This window comes from Lytechinus variegatus, chromosome 7, assembly GCF_018143015.1.
Source record: "Lytechinus variegatus isolate NC3 chromosome 7, Lvar_3.0, whole genome shotgun sequence".
In the NCBI taxonomy this organism is placed as follows: domain Eukaryota; kingdom Metazoa; phylum Echinodermata; class Echinoidea; order Temnopleuroida; family Toxopneustidae; genus Lytechinus; species Lytechinus variegatus.
In genome coordinates this window covers 21,243,307-21,263,840 of record NC_054746.1, presented here as the reverse complement: position 1 = coordinate 21,263,840, position 20,534 = coordinate 21,243,307, and the positions used below count along the sequence as shown (strand labels likewise).

At 38.0% G+C, this 20,534-nt stretch overlaps 1 protein-coding gene across 1 annotated transcript; it reads right to left on the bottom strand.

Moving 5' to 3' along the window:
• Positions 1–1,462: 1,462 nt before the first annotated feature.
• Positions 1,463–18,650, bottom strand: LOC121418723 (lactase-phlorizin hydrolase-like). Its single transcript, XM_041612795.1, has 10 exons — positions 17,952–18,650; positions 16,497–16,786; positions 15,841–16,069; positions 13,565–13,787; positions 12,677–12,866; positions 6,503–6,998; positions 4,854–5,140; positions 3,840–4,071; positions 3,274–3,502; positions 1,463–2,439 (listed from the first exon to the last, which is right to left on the bottom strand). Exons 1-10 carry the CDS (start codon positions 18,543–18,545, stop codon positions 2,177–2,179), a joined length of 3,033 nt encoding a protein of 1,010 aa, XP_041468729.1. The 5' UTR covers positions 18,546–18,650; the 3' UTR covers positions 1,463–2,176.
• Between the last annotated feature and the right edge of the window lie 1,884 nt (positions 18,651–20,534).

Genomic DNA, 20,534 nt, shown 5'->3' with positions numbered 1-20,534 from the left:
TTAATACAATTTCTCATGGTTAAATTGGATTGTATATTGTACATTTTATAGTCCCTCTAATTGTACATCACACTCACAGCCATCTACATTTTTTCTCTTATTTTTTTTAATCTCATACTCCCCCCCCCCCCCCCGTCTCTCTCTCTCCTGACTTCTTCATACAGTTTGGAAGGGTCTTGTAGCTGTCCAAACAAGAATGAAAACAGATTAGTTTGAGACCAATGTGTATGTTGAAGTATTTACATTTATTATCCGATGAACATCAGTTCCAATGAATTTCTCAAGGAATCAGTGATAAATACATTCATAAATCTAAATCAATATTGCCATTTGTATTGTTTCTCTACACCACATCGCAATATGTAGCTGCATGATAGAATGCTACCATGAGAGTGAAAACTATGTTTATTTCTCCATGCTTTAATTGGGAATCCTAAATGACAAGATGTACCTGTTTTAGTTGTGGAATTCTGCCTTTGGAGGAAACAACATTTTCATATAATTAAATCAGTAGTTTTACCAATGATATGTCCCCTTTTGGTGACCATTCCTTTTGCTAAATGAGATAATCCCTTGGTATACCAAAAGTTTCCTGATTGGAGTTTCCAAATCCATATTAAATTTTGAAAAATGTAGAATTTTCCATTTAGATGTTTGTTAGAATTGGCAATTTCAATCAACCAAAGAATGATTGCAACTTCAGAGAAATCAAAATGATTGAGGATCTGATTTAGCACTTAAGAAAGGGTCACCATTCATTCTGTGTAACATTACAAATAGCTTTATAAGGCACCACTGTTCATGGCAACATGGCCAATCAAGGTCATTGTTGCAGTTGGGCCATGAATTTTGTCATTTCATCATAACTCAAGACTGATTGTACTATATGTTTAGTTTGTAGGCTTTACATTTGTATTAAAGGCATACAGTTACTGTAAATTTGGTGCCATTTAGACCAATTTTCCAAAACAAAACATAGAATGATGCTATTAACAGGCACACTGTGTCCATGTAGCATCGGGATATTTGCTTTTGGTCCTGAAAGTCAAATTTTGGCAATTAGGTTGACCAACACTTGATATAATATGCACATTTACTTGTTACAGTAAGTCAGGGAGCTAAATACTACCGATTTTCCTTTGCATATAATTCTATTTTCGAAAGAAAATTTCAAAATTGTCATTATGCTACTCGGTGTGACATTTCCTAATGCTACATGGACACCATGACAATTTTAAAATGTCCTTTTGAAACTACACTGTACGCATAGGAAATCAGAGGTATTTAGCTAACTGACTTAACAAGTAAAGGTACGTATTGTTTCAAGTTTTAGTTAGTATAATTGCATTAATTTAACTTTTAGGACCAAATGTAAATATCCTGATGCTACATGGACTCTGTGTCCATTACACAGAATTATACACTCTTTTGCTTAATAACTTCATGGAAAATTAGTCTAAATGGCCCCAAATTTCCAGTAAAATGTATGGTCTTAATACAAATGTAAAGCCTACAAACATATACTATATTTAGTATTGAGTTATGCTGAAATGTCACAATTTGTGCCTCAACTTCATGGAAAGACTCATATGTACTTTGTTCTAAACACTGACTAGGAACCAATCAGTATTATTCTTTCACATATGAAATCCAAAGCAATCCTTTGTGTCAAAGGGCTCATGGAGGACCATGGGCAAGTCTTGTCATTTAATTCACTGATGAGCAAAGCACATGTGAAAGTTAAACTGAATCACACCCCATATCACCTTTGCCCATTCTAGGGAATTCTTCAACCTAAACCCACCCTCTTTACTCTCTACTTCTTTCAAGTCATCTTTTGCTAGCACTTAATGGCTAGCTACCCAATATGATCTCAAAACTTTAGTTTTAGTCATCCTCAGCCCTATCCTCACCACTCACTATTGTACACCATTGCAATCGCCTGCCATATATATATTGGCATATATATGAAAAGTCCACAGTCTTCTTCCAGTGCATCAACTGAATTAGCACATTCTCACTGTTGCTCTGTCTTGCATCTACATATACAATAGTTTCTTGCTTGGGTAATGATAAAGCAACACATTTGTGTTGTGTTTATGGTTGTTTGAAATCATTGAATTTGAATATAAATTGAAGCAGAAAACTACATAAATACATTAAAATGAAATTTATATCATACAAACAATTTATAAATTAAGGCAGAAAGACATAGGACAAATGTTGTGGCTTGAAGATGTGGCGCTGATGAAAATCCATTGTACGCTACGATTCCTGTCAGCCACTCGGCAGACTTTTTCTGCGTTCTGGTCCTTTCTGGATCGTCAAAATCTACATGATGAAGTCCAAAGCGCTGGCTGTAACCTGAAGTCCATTCAAAGTTGTCCATGAGTGACCAAGCGAAATACCCAGCAAGATTAACGCCATCCAACTTTTGAGCTATTATACACAAATAACAATGAGGATAGTGTAATGACAAAGACTTTTTGAATTGTAGAGGGCAGGCAACTAAATAATTCAAATGCAAAGAAGCATGGCTGTCGGCACATTCTTCTTGTATATATCTATGAAATCTTCTATTAGACAGCAAGACTGAAGCATAATGGAACATGATTTTGTTCAGAGTATTATCAGTACAATTTGAATATTCTTAAAAATATTTTCATTTTAAAGGTTTGCAACAATTGATAGAGAAGTTGGGAAAATGATGCAATCAATACTACCAAGGTCGGATGCCACATTAATGGATTCAATTAATGGCTAATTTTTTTTTTATCCCCACACACACAAAATGAGACAGAATCTGTGCTCTCAGTTAAATATTAATAGTGCTTGATGTGACGATTTCAGATTCTCTTGAAATTTTGATTTAGTTTACAACATCCAAGTCCTTTAGAAGTACATAAAGACATTAAATCATGCACTATAAAAGAACTTTATTATTATCATCATGTTAAACTATTGAATGTTCCTGAGAAAACCTCAAATGTCTCATCAGATTAATCTACATCTACATTAACGGATATGTTGAAAAGCTGAAGTTCCAAATGATATCTTCCAGAGAGATGGTACAGATTCAAAGTTATACCACTATGGAAAGCCAGCTAGAACATAAATTGTCATCTATAAGTCTGCACTGCCCTCTTCAGAGCTCTTTGCTCTGACATGCATTTACAAATTTTAAATGATGAATTGTTTCCTTGTTTTTCCATAAAGACTGATTTGATATAGATACATTTCAATTTTGGGATAGAATCTTCTCATAGGGTATACCTTTTAAAGCTTCATTGATATAAGCATTGTAGAACTTTATCCTTGTGTCATCGTCAAGGTTGAATTCATCCGGGTTGTCGTCACTGACACCATTTTCAGTTATGTAGATGGGGACGTTGTTGTACTCATTCTTGATCCAGTTTAGAAGACCTCTCAAACCCCATGGAACCGGTTTGAGCCAGTCAGAACCAGACGTTGGCCAATTGTCCAGTTGGTAGCGATATACATCCTGCAGGGGCAAGAGAATAGGAAGATACCTTTTATTAAATTGTTACTGACTAAATTATGTTGGGACTTTTTGGTAAATTTAGTTGGTCCTCGAATATGATGATCACTTTAACATATCGAAATTCTACACATATAATTCTGGTATGATGACTAGGGCTTTTGGTAATTTTGGGCCTGTTTCAGAAAGTGTTTTAATGCAACTAAAGAATAATCAAGCCATGTCCCAAATTCTTGAACTTATTAATTAGTTTCCAACTCTTTCTGCCCTATTCCTCTTATCAAGGCAAATGACACTTTCTATGCCAAAAACCTACAAAGACCTGACTTCAGAATCTCACCTGGTCTCCCTCATAATTGGGATCTCCTGCAGGTTCAGGTCGATTTCTGCATATTTGTGTGGTGTAGCTGTTCAGCCCAAAGAAGTCTCCTGTACCCTTGATGTACTGTTTCTCCTCCTCGGTGAACTCTGGAAGACGAGACTTGGAGAGACCCTGCTCCATACTCTTGTTACCGACCTGCCACTTCATCACATCTGGATAGTCACCATTTATCAAAATCGGGTGCGCGAACCTTTAAAAAAAATAATGATAAGGAGTTGAATATGATTTCAATGATTCAATTATGCAGTCAAGATCTTCCAAAAATGAACCACAGAGGACTGTTTTATGAAAGAACTTGTTGGAGGTTTTATCCGACAAATGACAATGTTTGATTTCAGCTGACAGTTACCATAGTGTGCTTCTCAGCCAATAAAATCAAGAAAAGTTGTAAGACCTAACAATTTGTCAAATGTCTAATGTTGATGAAAAATTTCCTAGACCTATATTTTCCAAGAATAAGATACATTCTTTTTAAAAAGTGCAGTGTTGTATATGAATGGTGTTCATAATGGAACACTTTGGGGATGAAGAGAGCTTTCGTATAGGTACATGGTCATGCTTGATTTCAGAACTAAGTACTCTGGCATTGCAAATATTTTGTCTCAAAAGAGAGAAAATGATGAAACATCACAGTAATACTTAGGGTTACAAATTTTTCACAAAATATGTAGGGGGTGATGAATCAATCCCCATTCTTTTTAGGTTTAGGGAAGAGGTAGAAATCTGGACAAGTAATGGTGAGATGATTTCTTCATTCTACCAAACATTGGTCTTGTTGTTAAAGTAAAATCTATCAGGATCATAAGATTGGTCACTGTTGGTCACTCGGGGTATCCATAGTCGGTACTGAGGGGATCATATGATTGGTCACTGTTCTTAAATTTTGAAATGGGAGTATAAGTGCCTTATCCAGGATTATAAAGACTGGTAGCAAAAAGTATCCAAGGTGGGGTTTTATCTCTGTATACATACCATCCTGCAGTGAATTGCATGTATCTGTCAGCTGCTGCTACATCCACTGCTTTATCTGGAAACTCGGGGTATCCATAGTCGGTACTGAGGGTGATGGAGATCTGGCCACCGTACTGGGAATAGCTATCTTTGTAGGTGTGGTAAGCTTTGGCATGGGCTTTGATGATAGTGTGGGTGGCTCGGTAAGCACCGTAGCCAGGATTGTAAAGACCGGGAGCAAAGACGCCTATTCCATAACCGAGCCATGACACCACGTATGGTTCGTTGAATGTAATCCAGATCTTAACCTAGAAAGAGATCATGAGAAATTAGATGATCTGAGAGGGGCGTTAAACTGCTTGAGTGAGAAGAATTTGATCAGTCGATTTACAAGTTTTCTTGCTAGTTTTTAATGAAACCCTCATTCCAAAGAGGGCAAGACTGCTAAAAAGATTTCTTAAAAACTCTGAACTACGTCTTATATTCTCTTGATCTTCCAGTGATCTCTGGGGACTTTCACAATTCCCTGCATGATCCAAAAATGATCCCTCAGCAATCTTCATGGTGATCATGGTATTTTTTTCTTGTTAATCAGTCTTGTGCCAGTATTGTCTTGTTAAGGTCTTACTAGACAAACTGCACAATTCTTTGAAAAGAACACTAAACGATCATTCAAGATCCATACAAGATAATTTGAAAACTCCAGAGAAGTAATCACTGGAGATTGTAGAGAAGCCAGAAATTGTACGAAAGTCCAAACATGTGAACTGTATTATCTTATTCAAGGAAGCATCCAAAATGGTTACAAAACACAGAGGAATGTTTTGGGGATGAGGAAAATACCCCGGGAGTAATAAAAGTTCAAAAAAGAGCTGGAATTAATAGAATAGGTGAAGATGAGTAAAATAACAGTGTGTGGAAATTGGAAGAGGGTATGAAATACCAAGGCGCTGTACATAGAGAAATCGTATTTGATTTGCTGAACAGCATAATAACCTTTAAGTAAATTTATATCGTTTTGATATATCTAGGTACAGTTAAAGTAATCTACAGTAGATGTGTACTTGTTATACAGAGCAAGGCTGTCATGGTGAGCACATGGGTTATTGCTATAAGCAGAATATATACTCTGACAGTACTACGAGGATTAGAATCACAATCAAAATATCCATTTTGACCTTGGGAATATCACTTAGTCTTGACTTTCCGCCTCACATGTTTTTTAATTATCAATTTTTATTCAAATGTTATTTTGGCCTAAGTACCCCTTTAATGGTAAGATAAGAGATAATTTGCTAATCAGGAAGTAGACATTTAAGTATAGTAAAGTCTCTATAATTATAAGGTTAATGTTTTACTTCCAAACTTGTATTGTTACAAATTGCATTCATACTGTAGCTTTCGTTCCTCCTTTTAAGTTTATGTCCATTCGTGATTTATACCTCTTTCCCTCTCCCAGTCTTCCTCTCCCTTTTCCTCTGCTTTAATTTTGTTCCCCTTTCCTCTGCACCCACAATGGCATGATGAAACAGAAGCCCACCCATCGTTCTCCTGATTTGGGATTACAATTAACTTTGACATTTCAATTCGTACTCCCTGCGGAGCCCAAATTCCGAACCGACCACCGGTCCTTTCAAACAACAATGGAATGTCTTTCTGTGTCTACTTACCTTAGAAGCATAATTGGAGAAGCACAGATTGGCGTAGTCGTTGAACAAATCAGCCAGAGTTTCGTTTTCCCATCCACCATAAACATCCTGGAGTGCTTGGGGAAGGTCCCAGTGGTAGAGTGTCACCACCGGTACGATGTCGTTGGCAACAAGTTCGTCAATGAGATTGGTATAGTAATCCAAGCCAGCCTGGTTAATGCCGCCTGCAAGCGTGCCTTGGGGCAAAACCCTTGGCCACGAGATGGAGAAGCGGTAATGGGTCAAGCCAATGGCCTTGACCATCTGAACGTCTTCGGCGTATTTATGGTAACTGTCACAGGCGACATCGCCGTTCTGATAGGCATAGATCCGGCCGTCGTGGGCAAATTTATCCCAGATGCTCTCGCCCTTGCCGTCCTCGTCCCACCCGCCTTCGACCTGGTAGGCGGAGGTGGCCGATCCCCATGCAAAGCCATCGGGAAATTTCCCTGTGATTAAAGTGTCGCGTTCAGGATCTGTGAAGTAATCGGGATATGAGAACTTCCCGCTGGTTAGATGCAGACACACTGTCAGTATGATGAAAATGCTCTTTATTTCTTTGTTATGAGCAGCCATGTTAAATCATCACCACATTTAATAAATCAAATATAAATCCGGGAATAGGCATAGAATGGACTTGATATTATGGCATATGTTTCAGGGATCGTCAGCCTTTTATAGCTCATTAGGTTACATAATGATAAACAGTGTTGACATTGTGGAGGGGAGTATCCCGAGCAAACATCTCAACTACCTTGATCATACCTAGCCGACATCTTCAAAAACAAACAGCCATTCTAGAATGCCGTCATATAGCAACAACTTGTATAATATGCAAGCAGTATTTGTGACATAATCTTGAAAACGACAATTGTTTTTGTTGTTGAAATTTAGTTGAACGTAAGTCTTGTCACACAAAAAAGTTGATGCGCTTTCATGTTATAGACATCATGGATGATTGGGGGCTTCTATATCCTCTCTATCGAGCTTTCATTCTTCCATGCGCTTATCGACATACGTTTGTGTTCGACATTTTTTCCATAGTATAGACCAAAAATTAAAAATACCAAAACAAAACTGGACTGGAATAAGCTTAATCCAAATGCAAACTTCAAACTAAAGTGACCATCATATCCTTTAATTTCATAAGATTTAATAAGAAACTACTCTCGCGATCAGCTCTATTGCCTCGCTCACTCTCTTATAGACCTGTAACATTTCATTAATTCGCCTCCCCAAGAAGAAATCCATGTAAACAACCGGCAAAATAGATTTTCCTCAAAAATATAATAAAATCTACCATGATTTATTTAGGTCTATCGACCCCCCCCCCCCCCTCGTTCTCGTAAGTTTATGAGGACTTAACCTAAACTTGTCATATATACCCCCCAAAAAAAAAAAAAAAAAAAAAACCACAAGAGACCTGCTCCTGGGTGCGTGATAGTTTCACAAATGCCATAGTTCGATTTTCTCACAGGGACGGGGATAATAGATTGGTATATGATTTTATACAGTAAAATAATTCAGAAGTAATCACAGCATGTGAAAACACGTGAGATCTTCCTACATTACATAAATCCAATGATAATAAAGTTTGTCTTTCTTTTCTCAACAAGCCGTGAGGATTCAACGCGCTTGTTTGTTTGCTGACCAGAGTAAAAACCCATAGAGTTGATCAATGCTTTGTTATTTACACCAATGTATTGCAATAACGTGGAAATCGATCAATTTACTACAGTATGTTGAGGTTATACCTATACATTCATGAACTGTCCGAATTTTTTGTAAAAAAACGCCCATATACGTATTCTTCAGGTGCTTTTCCGAGCCATGGCTCCTGGGTAGGGGAAAGGGGTGCCAAAAAGGGGAGGGAATATGGGGAAGGGAGGGGGTATAGAAACAAATTAAAAGGAATGGAGAAAAGGAAGAAGAAAGGGAGGGAAAATTGGGAAAGAAAGAATATGAGAAAGATAAAAATGAAGAAAGGAGAGTGGGGTGAGAAGAAAAGGCAGAAATCGGGAGGGACACAAAATGCGGTTTTTTCATTAGGGGCGCCATACTCATTCGAAAATAAAGGAACGATGGATTTCATGGTTTTGAAATTAGTGGCGCCAAATAAACTTAATAGAGGAACAAATTTGTTTTTAAACTCGGTGGCACCATGGTCTTAAAATTACTGGGCGCCAAATTTGTATCAAACCATCGCCATGTTGATTTTTAGCTAGATGGGGCCAAACTGATCCCAAAGTAAGGAGGCACCAAATTGTTTTAATATATTAAAGGGGAGCCCAAATGAGGGGCGTCAAATTGAACTTAAGTTAGGGGACGCCAATCCAAAATTAAGCTCAGGGTGTCAAAATGATCTTGAAATTAGGGGGAAATTGAAATTAAGTCGTGTGCGCCAAATTAAACTAAAGTAAGGGGCACCAAATAACCTCAAATCTGGGTTGCCAAATTTACCTTAAGATATAGGGACGCCAATTCGTCCTTAAACTCGGAGGGGGCGCCAAAATTGCCTTAAATTACCGGGGGCACATGACCAACCCGCACTTTTATTAGTGGCGCAATATGCACCTTGAATTTGGGACATTCAAACTAACGAGTGAGAATAGGTATACATTATTGCTTTAAAATTAAGGGCCCTATTTTTTATCCTAAACATGACGCCACCTTTCCTTATATTCTGACACACCCTGACCCCTCTTTTCGGGCACCCCATTTTCCCCTCCACGTTTGTACACACAGCATTTTCATTTGGTGATTATTCATGAATATTCATCTCTGTATTTTTCGTTACAGAGAGGTGTGTTCAAATTCCGCTTATTCTAAGTGGCAATCTTTCATCGCGCAAATAACGACAATTTTTCTTATACAAAATATATAAATGTCTTTAACGGGATCATTTTAAAATAAGTAAAAGTTTATCTGTGGTGATTATTTTGATTGAAAGATAGTGAAGGGTTATCAATATTGAAGTGATGTTCAAATATTCTTGGTACCAATTCTTGCGGATTAACAGCGTTGAACTTTTTTTTTTATCCTTATGGAAGCTTGAAGTGCGAAACTACAGAAGCCTTTAAGTGCCAACCACATCACGAGACTTACATTGGCGAGTGGACACCATGCGCGATTTCACGATAGGGCACGTTACGTACGTAACGTGATAAGGGTGTCAAAAACACAAAAATAATGAAAAAAGGGTATCTATTTCGCTAGGAAAATTACGTGTTTAGGGTCGAATTTGCGGGGATGATAAAACAAAATTAAAATGTTTTATAAAGGATCTCCTTTCTGCCCACAAACTTCGTGTTTAGAGTCCGATTTGCGCGAGGTGTAGAACTTAGAAGGTAGGGTCGTACTAAACCAAATAAGGTGAAGCCGACGACCGAAGGACCGTAACAATAAAACATTCCTGTACTTGTTTAGGGGTTCATTTCAGGGAATATTTGCCAAGAGTATCGTTTTGTTTCCAATACTTGTTAAGGGTAGGGTTTCACACGCCAATACTTGTTAAGGGGTGCATTTTCAGAATATGGAAATTACGTGTTTAGGGTGCTTTTCGAGACCCCATGGTCGCGCATGGTATCCACTCGTGAATGGAAGTGCCCCCCCCCCCCGGACGAGAAGACGGATTGTTGGAACTCGACAGGTCGACTTGTTTGGGCTAGAAGACAAGCTAGGCATGAGTTGTTGAAACTTAGCACTCGACTTGTTTGAGGAAAGATGACAAATATACAAGTTGATGAAGTCGACTTGCCTAGGTTTAGCTCGTCACCTAGTCTTCTTTTCCAAACAATCGACTTTTCAAGTTTCAATAACTCGTCATTTTGTCTTCTTTTCCAAAAACAAGTTGACTTGGCGATTTCCAACAGCTCGTCGTATCGTCATTGAACTCGTTTTCCAGTTTTCTTATCTCGTCATCTGGCTGGCAGTTATAATCTTCCGTACAAACAGATGTTGATATGAGAATAAAAGACGGGTTATTAGACAAGAAGATTGGTTAAAAGACAAAAAAGTCTAGTTGTTGGTACTCGGCAGATCGACTTGTTTGGGACAAGATGAAGATTTGTTGAAACTGACAAAGTTGTTTCGAACAAAAGCGCTGACATGATATGGCATTGAGTCGATTTGTCTTCATCTCACAAACAAAATCACTCGCCCAGTTCCAAAGTGTCGCCATCTTGCCTCCTTGTCCCAAACTAGTGACAAGTCGACGTGCCGAATTCCAACAATTCGCCTAGCTTTTATTCTTACCTCCTCATCTGATTGACACTGATACGCTTCCGTAAATGATGGTTTATAATACCTATATTCGTTTAAGACGGGCGCTTCGAATAGCTCAATTAGCACTTGTATTCTTCAAACAATAAATTCATGTGAGTGAGCCCGCTATATTGTCAACTCTGTTGATTCAAATGACACTATATCCACGATTTGCATTCTTTACATGTTGCGCTCAATCTTCATCTATTTCTTTATCCACCCTCCCCCTCTCTCGCTCTGTCTCCATCTCCTACAATATTGGGTTAGTTTCGCCTCAAAAAAATCAAAAATTCTCTTTTATTTGACCAACGGAACGGTATGGAACATGACCAGACAAACGTATAGTATATATTTGTATTGACATTTTCATGTATTTTCTTATGAAATTGATGATAGATACCAAGTGATCATTGTATTTTGTCATGATACTTATCTTGCTATGGCAAATTGTACTTTACTTGCATCATTTCCAGACTTACCAAATATACTTGTAGCGTATTATATCATTTACCATGCTTATTGTCAGTGTGATATGAAAAACCCCTCCCCATTTTCAGATTAATGTTATCAATCGAAAGAATAATTGACAAATTAAACGTAAACGCACACCTCATAGCTTCGTAAACAACAAGTCCAGTTTAAGAGGCATTCTCATTGACAAACAGCATGACTGGTGTACTTGGTATTTGAGGGCTCACCCTATCCTAAAAAAGAAAATCAATTAAATCGGTGAGACCATATGTTAACATTATACAATCCCCTAAACTGGGGAACTGTACTATACTAGTTGTGAATCCGAAAATCTTTCAAACCCGTTTCAACCAATTATATCGAGTACTAATCATAACTCGGTTTTAATCAGCATTTTCAACAACAAAATGTCCGTCCTCGAGTTTACATTTGAATCCCGCTTTGAATGTACTTTAAATCTACACAGAGATCTAATGATATAGCTGCATGACAATAAATCCATTGTGCATTATTATGATGTGCATTATGCCGACGAGGAAGAAACTCTTAGATTCTTGATATTTCATAAATGTTATGAACAGAAGTTGGCGATTTAATCTAAATGTATCTGGCCTATGCAGTTACCCAGTGGTGTGACACGACGTCATTTGCTCCTGTTACAAATTTTGTCTGAGATGCAGGGTTAGGGTTGCAATATGGTTTTATGTTAGGTTTAGAATAGGGTATATTGTTAAACCCAGGGTTGAAGTTGGTCGTTTGATTAGTGGGAGGAATTTACAGCAGAGCAATGGTCGCCGGAGCAAATGTCATGGAATCACGTATAGTGGGTGATGTGGCACGAATGAATTCATGAATTCCATTTTCAAAGACCCGAGTAGAGTTTCATGTGATGAAGCAAAAACTCAGTTATTTTCACTGACTATACATAATCTGCGCCAATCAGATGTAGATTTCAGTAGATTACAAGAGTTGTCATGAAAATCAGCGACTATTTGTTTCTTGAAAGCTCCCCGGTGACAGGAACACCGGACCGTTGTTGCCCTGTTTCGTATATGATATCATTTGCTACTGCCTGACAATAAGTGGAATAAAGTGTGATCTATCTTCTAAATGATGAATATCATGATTTCATGACCACAAATAGACTAAACGATCGATTCCTATCGGACAGCAAGAAAATGTCGTCACACTACAAATTACATATAGACTTAATCCACCATGCCAGTTCTATTTATACCCATATACCTATAGTTATCTACCTATTGTCTTAGTTCGTTGGTTCCTTTCCCTCCTTTTATGAATAAAAGTGGAAATAGTGGAAATGATACAGAGAATCTCTATTAAAAACATCACAAAAACAATTTATAAATCAAGGCAGAAAGACAGATGACGAGAGGTGTAGCTTTCAGGTGTTGCGCTGATGAAAATCCATTGTACGCTACGATTTCTGTCAGCCACTCTGCAGATTTTTTCTGCGTTCGGGGTCGATCAGTATCTTCAAAATCAACGTAATGAAGTCCGAAGCGCTGACTGTAACCGGAAGTCCATTCAAAGTTGTCCATGAGTGACCAAGCAAAATAGCCAACGAGGTTCACACCGTCATACATTTGAGCTTTAAAAGGCAGAAAATGATATATAGCAAAATGATCAAGAAAATGAGTGTGGTGACTATAAAAAAAAGAATATTTATGATACTACAGATATCGTTTTTATGCTAAAGAAAAGATCAGTTGACACGATCTACTTCTCCAAATCAACATACCTGTAGATCATATCAGATCCTAAAATAAATGGCAACAATCCCGATGCCCCATATTGATGTAGTACTTCCTTTCTCTAGACAATGGATTTGAATTATGATTGAGTGTCAATTATGATTGAGGGTCAATCTAAAAAATGAGATTGGAGAAACGCTTGATTTCTAATCCGATTGGATTACTTTCAGTTTGGTCCCTTATTTACACTTGGGAATTTTGAGAGTAGGGGAATGCCAGCATGCATAGACCTATTGATTGGTAAGCGCACAAATTTGGAACATCTCATCGGGAGCTATTTACTCATACATGGGTCTGGATATAGATGGTTGATTTCGCCAACTTCTATCAATTATAGTTGAAACTGCAATCTGTCGCAATCACCACAAGACAGGACCACTGAGAACATAATTGAAATGAGTCATTTTACTTTCTTAAGCTCTACATTTGATGTTCATAAATCTATCTATGTGATCTCATTATGAAATCGATATCATCGAATGGCCACTGATGAATCACAAGATACAGGTGTTGAAGACTATATCAATATGCCTACCTTTAAGGGCTTCGTTGAGGTAAGCTTGGTAGAATGTGACCCTGGCATCATCATCAAGGTTGAACTCATCGGGGGTAGAAACACCATTCTCAGTGATGTAGATGTCGATACCATCATACTCATCCTTGACCCAGTTTAGGAGACCTCTCAAACCCCAAGGAACTGGTCGGAGCCATTCAGAAGCAGACGTTGGCCAATTATCCGGTTGGCCTCGCTCCACATCCTGCAGAGGTAATATGAATGAACTGACTTTCACGACGAAGTGATATGCGCTGGATTTTGAGCTAAATTCAGAACGTAGTATAGGCCTATAATTTATGTTTAAATGCTCCTTGCGTCACACTTTGGCCCGAATTAACAACAAAGGTGGTTTTTAAAAACCATCGGTTGAACCCATGGTTTATGCTTAATTCCTGTATAATACAATCGTATCAGCTGCATAAATAAGTGAAAATAAGTGAAAATAAGTCTAAACATATTCTCTTCCTCAGTAAAACAAGTTTCAGCTGAAGAAAGAGAATCAAGGCCTGGGTATCTCTTAGATGAAAAAAAAGAAGAAGAAAAGCCATTTAAAAACAACGAAAACAATATAGGCGACAAATTTTCACCCTATTTTACACTTATGTTGGTTTTGAAAAAAAAAATCTGATTTAGATTGTCACATGAAACGTAGGATTCCGACCTTCCATAATATCTTTAATTAGACGCAGCAATTTCCATTTATTAATTTCAACCATAATGATGATCTATCATCAAATCAATTTTTTTATAATCAACAAAAGCTGTGTACACTCTTTTCCTTCTCTTCAAATATACCAGTCAATAATGGTGTGTAATGAAAAAATGTTATCCATGGTGGAATAACTACTCTTAAAACCAGTTTGTTCTTCACCGAGCAAGCTTTGAGAATCAATTAAAAGGGTTATTCAATCATTTAACACCGCTGTGAATAGCTTCCCAATGCAACTAAATAAATGTGATCCCCCTATAATTGTCTATAATAAAAAAATAGGGCAAAAAAATTGTTTCACTCTAGGTGGTTTCAGACCGCCTCGAAGTTCGCCAGTTCCAGGTATTCTCTGATCGGGAAATTTACCCCGATCAGAAAATACCAGGTATTTTGGTAATGTGAAAGCAAACTACGCGTAATTTCCCCGATAGAAAATACCCGCTAAATAGTGGGTACTTGGCGAAATTACGAGAACTTTCGTGGGGATTTTTCCAAGGTCGTAGGTATTTTGGCGATGTGAAAGCAAATTACGGGAACATTTAGCCCAGCGTGTCGTTGGGCGCGGCGGCGTGGGTGGCTGCTGGGCTAGTGATTTTGAATCTCGCGCCTTGCCTGCTTATCAGACCATACTGCGCATGCTCGTAACTTCGGGAACTTATCCCGAAGGATGTGTTTCGGGGCGGTGTGAATGCAGGAATAATTAACGGGTATTTTTTAGCCTTAAAAAGTTCTCGTAATTTAACGGGGATTCTTGTGATCGAGGCGGTTTGAAACCGCCTAATGTACTATTTCATGTCCGAAAATGTTATGTCTGATGGGTCTTTGTGTGTCAAACAAAGCAGGGGCACGGTTTGATCATGCAATGCATGTTTCCATATACATACAGGTGATGGTTTCGATCTAACTTTGATGTGAACCTCTCAGGCCTCATGTGCATGCATTTTTTTTTTGCATTTAATTGTCGCCATTTACTAGACCTCTGTGAATGCAGTTAGTTCTTAAACTGTATTTCGAATGTGCTTGAGCTTTGTGTTCAAATTTCACGAAACATCAAAATTGACCGTGTTTTAAAGCGAAAGATTGAGGGAGGAAACACATCTATACTGTTGGAAAGTCTCGGAACTGTAAAAATATGACCTTGAACATCTTAAATTTTAATTCATACAGATATGTTACAGAATTATTGTTGCTTGATGTTACGTCACCACTACCTAAACTTTTGAAATGAACATATTTTTTTTTGTCTATTCATGATTCATAGACTGTACTTTACAATGATGACAAATCATATCTTACGGTGTGAAAAAAGAGAAAATTTAAATAGGTTGAATAAATCTAAAGACTAAAGCATAACTTCACAACCTCCACGGTAATACCTTATACTTAGGCCTCTGAAATCAAACACAAAGTCAGTCATGAAGGAATTAATGAATTAGTGAATTTCATTTTTAGGCTAGTTTTTCTGAATTATGTGGTAAAGGTCCCTTCTGACATGGATCTGTAGATAGAGGATAGAATCTGCAAAGACTTGACATCCGAATCTCACCTGGTCACCCTCATAATTGGGATCTCCTGATATAATTTTATGTTCGCACACGGTCGTAGTGTAGCTGTTCAGCCCAAAGAAGTCTCCTGTACCCTTGATGTACTGCTTCTCCTCCTCAGTGAACTCTGGAAGACGTGACTCGGAAAGACCCTGCTCCAGACTCTTGTTACCGACCTGCCACTTCATGACATCTGGATAGTCACCATTCTTCAATATTGGGTGTGCGAACCTTCAAAATGACAATAAAGTGGTGTCATTAAGTTTCAAGCAGACAAAATTTTGAAATGGAATATTTAGAATGGTTTATGAATGATTTACTTAACTCTTATGAATAATATCGATGTAACATAAGCTAATGCTAAAACTGTAAGGTAAGCTTTAATTAGGAGAGGAAAGCGGAAGATGGAGAAAATAAAAAAAATCGTAAGATTAATGAAACAACCGTTTCCACATTCTAACAAACACTGATTGGATGTGTTTCATCGGGCAATTTACGCCTCAAGATATTGAATCTCATAATTACCACCGTGAATACTAATTCATGAAGGCTATAGCGCCATGTGATCCAAATAAAGGAATGTGTATACGGGTGTGAGGATAAACTCCACCTGATAGTTCAAACAGGCAAAATTGTTGAGTGTGACTGGAATACATACCATCCTGCTGTGAACTGCATGTATCTTACAGCAGCTGCGATGTCCTCTTCATTCTCAGGGTCTTTTGGTTGTCCAAAGTCGGTACTGAGGGTGATGGATACCTTGCCACCATATTGAGAATAGTAGTTATTTCTGTAGGTGTGGTATGCTTTTGCATGGGCTTTGATGATAGTATGGGCAGCACGGTAGGGAGCGTATCCAGGGCTGACTATACCAGGGGCGAAGATGCCTATCCCATAACCGAGCCATGTCACCACATAGGGTTCGTTGAACGTAATCCAGATTTTAACCTTATAAAAAGAGACAATTAGTTGGATTAATTATTAAGAGTATGGTGAGCTAAAACGTACAATTCCCTCCGAAGGGAGGAATATAATGAACCGAGGAAGGTGTTGGAAAGAGGAGAACCCTTTGATATCGGCAAACATGGAGAGGGCTATCTGGAGAAGGATTTTTTGTTTGATTGCAATAATAAATGACAGATGAAGAGTATCGAGCTAGGGGTAAGTGAAAAATAGTAGAGAAGGGTTTTAACATGGTGGCTCAGTGGTAGAGCGTTCGCCTCATGAACGGGAGGTCGTGGGTTCGATCCTCGGCCGAGTCATACCAAAGACTTATAAAAATGGGACCTTCTGCCTTCTTGCTAGGCGCTCAGCATTTAGATTGGAGAAGGGTAATAATAACATATAATGTTATGCAGGGCCCGCTGGTAGAGCAGTTTCCTAACTGAAGTGGCTACCCTGGGTATATAAAACGTTATTATTATTATCATTATTATATTTTTCACTGAGGAGAAATGTGGCTAGCAATATAGTTAAGTTGAACCGACTGTTATAGTCGGGATATAGCTTATATCTTCAGTCAGTGTTTTACCAATTTTATGAGGCCTATAAATTCAGAGCCTGACAAATCTCGACATGAACTTTATAGGCCTAAAATATGTGGCGCATTGGCACAAATGCATTTTCAGAGAAAGACCCCATTTCTCCTTATCAAGCCAAGAGTTTTTTTTTCAAGGATATACTTTGGCTAGCATTTCTCTCCTCATTATATAATTTAATTACACTCCCTATTCCTTCCACTTAGTAACTTTTACTTTTTTATTTTTTATCACTTGTACAAATCCATGGGCCGGATGCCCACAATGTTCCATTTCTGATGTAATGGCTGGAGTGCTGCCCTGTTTCTTATAAATGTTTTGTTAGGTTTTGGTATTTTACTTTGGGAAATCACTATTTTATCTCTGGGGACATTGTTTTCTTTTGTGGCGTACTTGCGTTTGGAGGTAGAGCTCTCTTTATAGTGCGACATTATTAAGAATTTATATCTGTCATATAAAAAAACAGATATTAAAGCAAATTTGAAAGAACATGATACGTTATAATCAATTATGAATCTACTGAAGCTTCTTGGTATTTTATATAATATATAATAATGAAGTCATGATATTCTTACCTTAGAAGCATATTCTGTGAAGCACACATCAGCGTAGTCGTTGAACAAGTCGGCCAGAGTGTCATTCTCCCATCCACCGTAATCATCCTGGAGTACCTGAGGAAGGTCCCAGTGGTAGAGGGTGACCACGGGTTCGATGCCGTTGGCAATGAGCTCGTCGATCAGATTGGTATAGTAATCTAAGCCAGCCTGATTAATGCCGCCAGCAATTGTGCCCTGGGGCAAGATCCTTGGCCACGAGATGGAGAAGCGGTAATGGGTCAGTCCTATGGCTTTAACTAGCTGGACGTCTTCGGTGTACTTGTGGTAACTGTCGCAGGCGACGTCGCCGGTTTGGTTATTATAGATCCGGCCTTCGTGAGAAAAGGTATCCCAGATGCTCTCGCCCTTGCCGTCCTCGTTCCACCCTCCTTCGACCTGGTAGGCGGAGGTGGCCGAGCCCCAGGCAAAGCCATCTGGAAACTGCCCGGAGATTAAAGTGTCGCGTTCAGGATCGTCGAAGACATCAGGGTACGAGAACTCCCCGCTGGTTAGATGCAGGTATACTGTCAATATGATGAAAACGCTATTGATTTCTTTGTTGTGGGTAGCCATGATTAATTACAACGAAATTAATCACAAATGTGTTAAAGCATATTGCCATTTGGTGAAATATGTCCCGAGTAGACTTAGTATTGGATATGGATGTCTTTCTGAGATCTTTGGACTTTCGTAACTCTTGGGGTTGCAAATCATGAGATAAAATAGTATTGACTTTGAGGAGGGGGAGTATCCCGAATAAACATAATCCATCAACTCGTTGTATGCTTATCAAACAAAATCTATTCTAAGTGAGTATCTACTTTGTATAGACTCGGTATTTCTGAACTTGAAGGGGGAGTGAATACGTCTTTGAAAATATCCTGTTAAACAAATGAACTCAAGATGAAATAAATGGACCGCTGTATGAAAAGCAAATAACGAATGATAGAGAAATGCATCTACTCTTTATTTTCTATCCTGCACTCTGAGGTGTTTTTCTTGTAACGAAGGAGTAAAAGGGGTAGATTTCTCGTTATGAAGGGACAAAGTAAACTTATTAAACTTAAAGAATCCTATTAGACCCATCTGTCTGTTCTAAGTCCTCTCAAATGTGTCATCTAGGAAAGAGAATGAACTATATTTCATATGGTGATTTAATATCATAGAACAGAAACCTAAAACTAGCAAAGTGAAAAAGTTGTCTGGTCGGCAAGATAATCAAGGGTTATCCTAAAGAAAAATAAAGTTGAAATAAGTACAATAATATTGAAATCCTGACTCTTTGGGGATCACTCCCATTTCAGTCATCACTATTAAATCCAAATAGTATGTTTTTTCTTTGAAAAATACATATAGATGATGAATAATAGCTATTTGATGTAAGCGCTAAGGTTCACAACATCTATGTAATGCCCTAAATTCAATATTAATAAAGTTTGTCTTTCAGTCTTTCGTAAAACCTATGAGGAGTTTATATTATGGTTGGTTTGTTATTGGTCAGAGTCAATCCCTGATGGCGTAAAGATGGTTCTGTGGGTTACACTTCGTAATTCCGAAGCTTCGTAATTCCGAAACACGTAAATTGCCTATACCTCGATGTTCGTTAATCCGAAAACGAAAAAGGGTTCGTTAATCCGAACATTTGTGGCGTAATTCCGACGGTTCGTTATTCCGAAGGTTCGATAATCCGAAAACGAAATAAGGTTCGTTGTTCCGAAGGTTCGTTAATACGAAATAAGGTTCGTTGATCCGAAAACGAAATAAGGTTCGTTGATCCGAAAACGAAATAAGGTTCGTTTTTCCGAAGGTTCGTTAATCCGAAAACAAAATAAGGTTCGTTAATCCGAAAAATGAAAACCGGGAAAGCAGAGGCAAGGGGAGGGGGGCGGGGGACACTGTTGCCGTTCAATTATTATGAGGATGGGAAGGCAAGGGCGGCCGAACGAATTTTCGTTGGGTGTAAAGCCAAAAATGAAACTCATACGTCAAAATGGGCACTTTGGTGATATTTTCACCTTAAGATTATCATCTGCTTGAAGTCATTGTGTGTTTGATAGTGATTAAGTAGAGAAACACTTTTTTAAGTGACTTCTTATTATGGCAAAATGTATATTTAGGTTTTATTTTTCTAGAGAGAGTATAATGAGCGAGCGGCTTGGTAAAACAAATTTAAAGGTGAAGTTGTAAAACATTTTTGGTGGTCAATTTTTCTTAAAATGGCATTATTGCGAGGTGTTGCGAGCGTGAATCACAAGCTAAAACTTTAGGATATTTCAATAAAAAATGAAAATAAGTTTTTAAAAATCCGAGCAGATTTCTGCTGTCATTAAAAAGATGTGCATCTAACTAAAGAATTATCACGAACGCAAAACGCGAGTTTAAACATACTGACCAGAAAAGGAACCTGTTAAAGAAAGCATTTAGTGATCTCTTTAGGATGCATATTTCACCAATCGAATGAGAGTGCGAAGCGCAAGCTGAAAATTTGCAATATTCCAGCCTGAAAATTTAATTTAACTTGTATATTTTAAAAAAAGAATTTGATTTCGAAAAAAACATGAA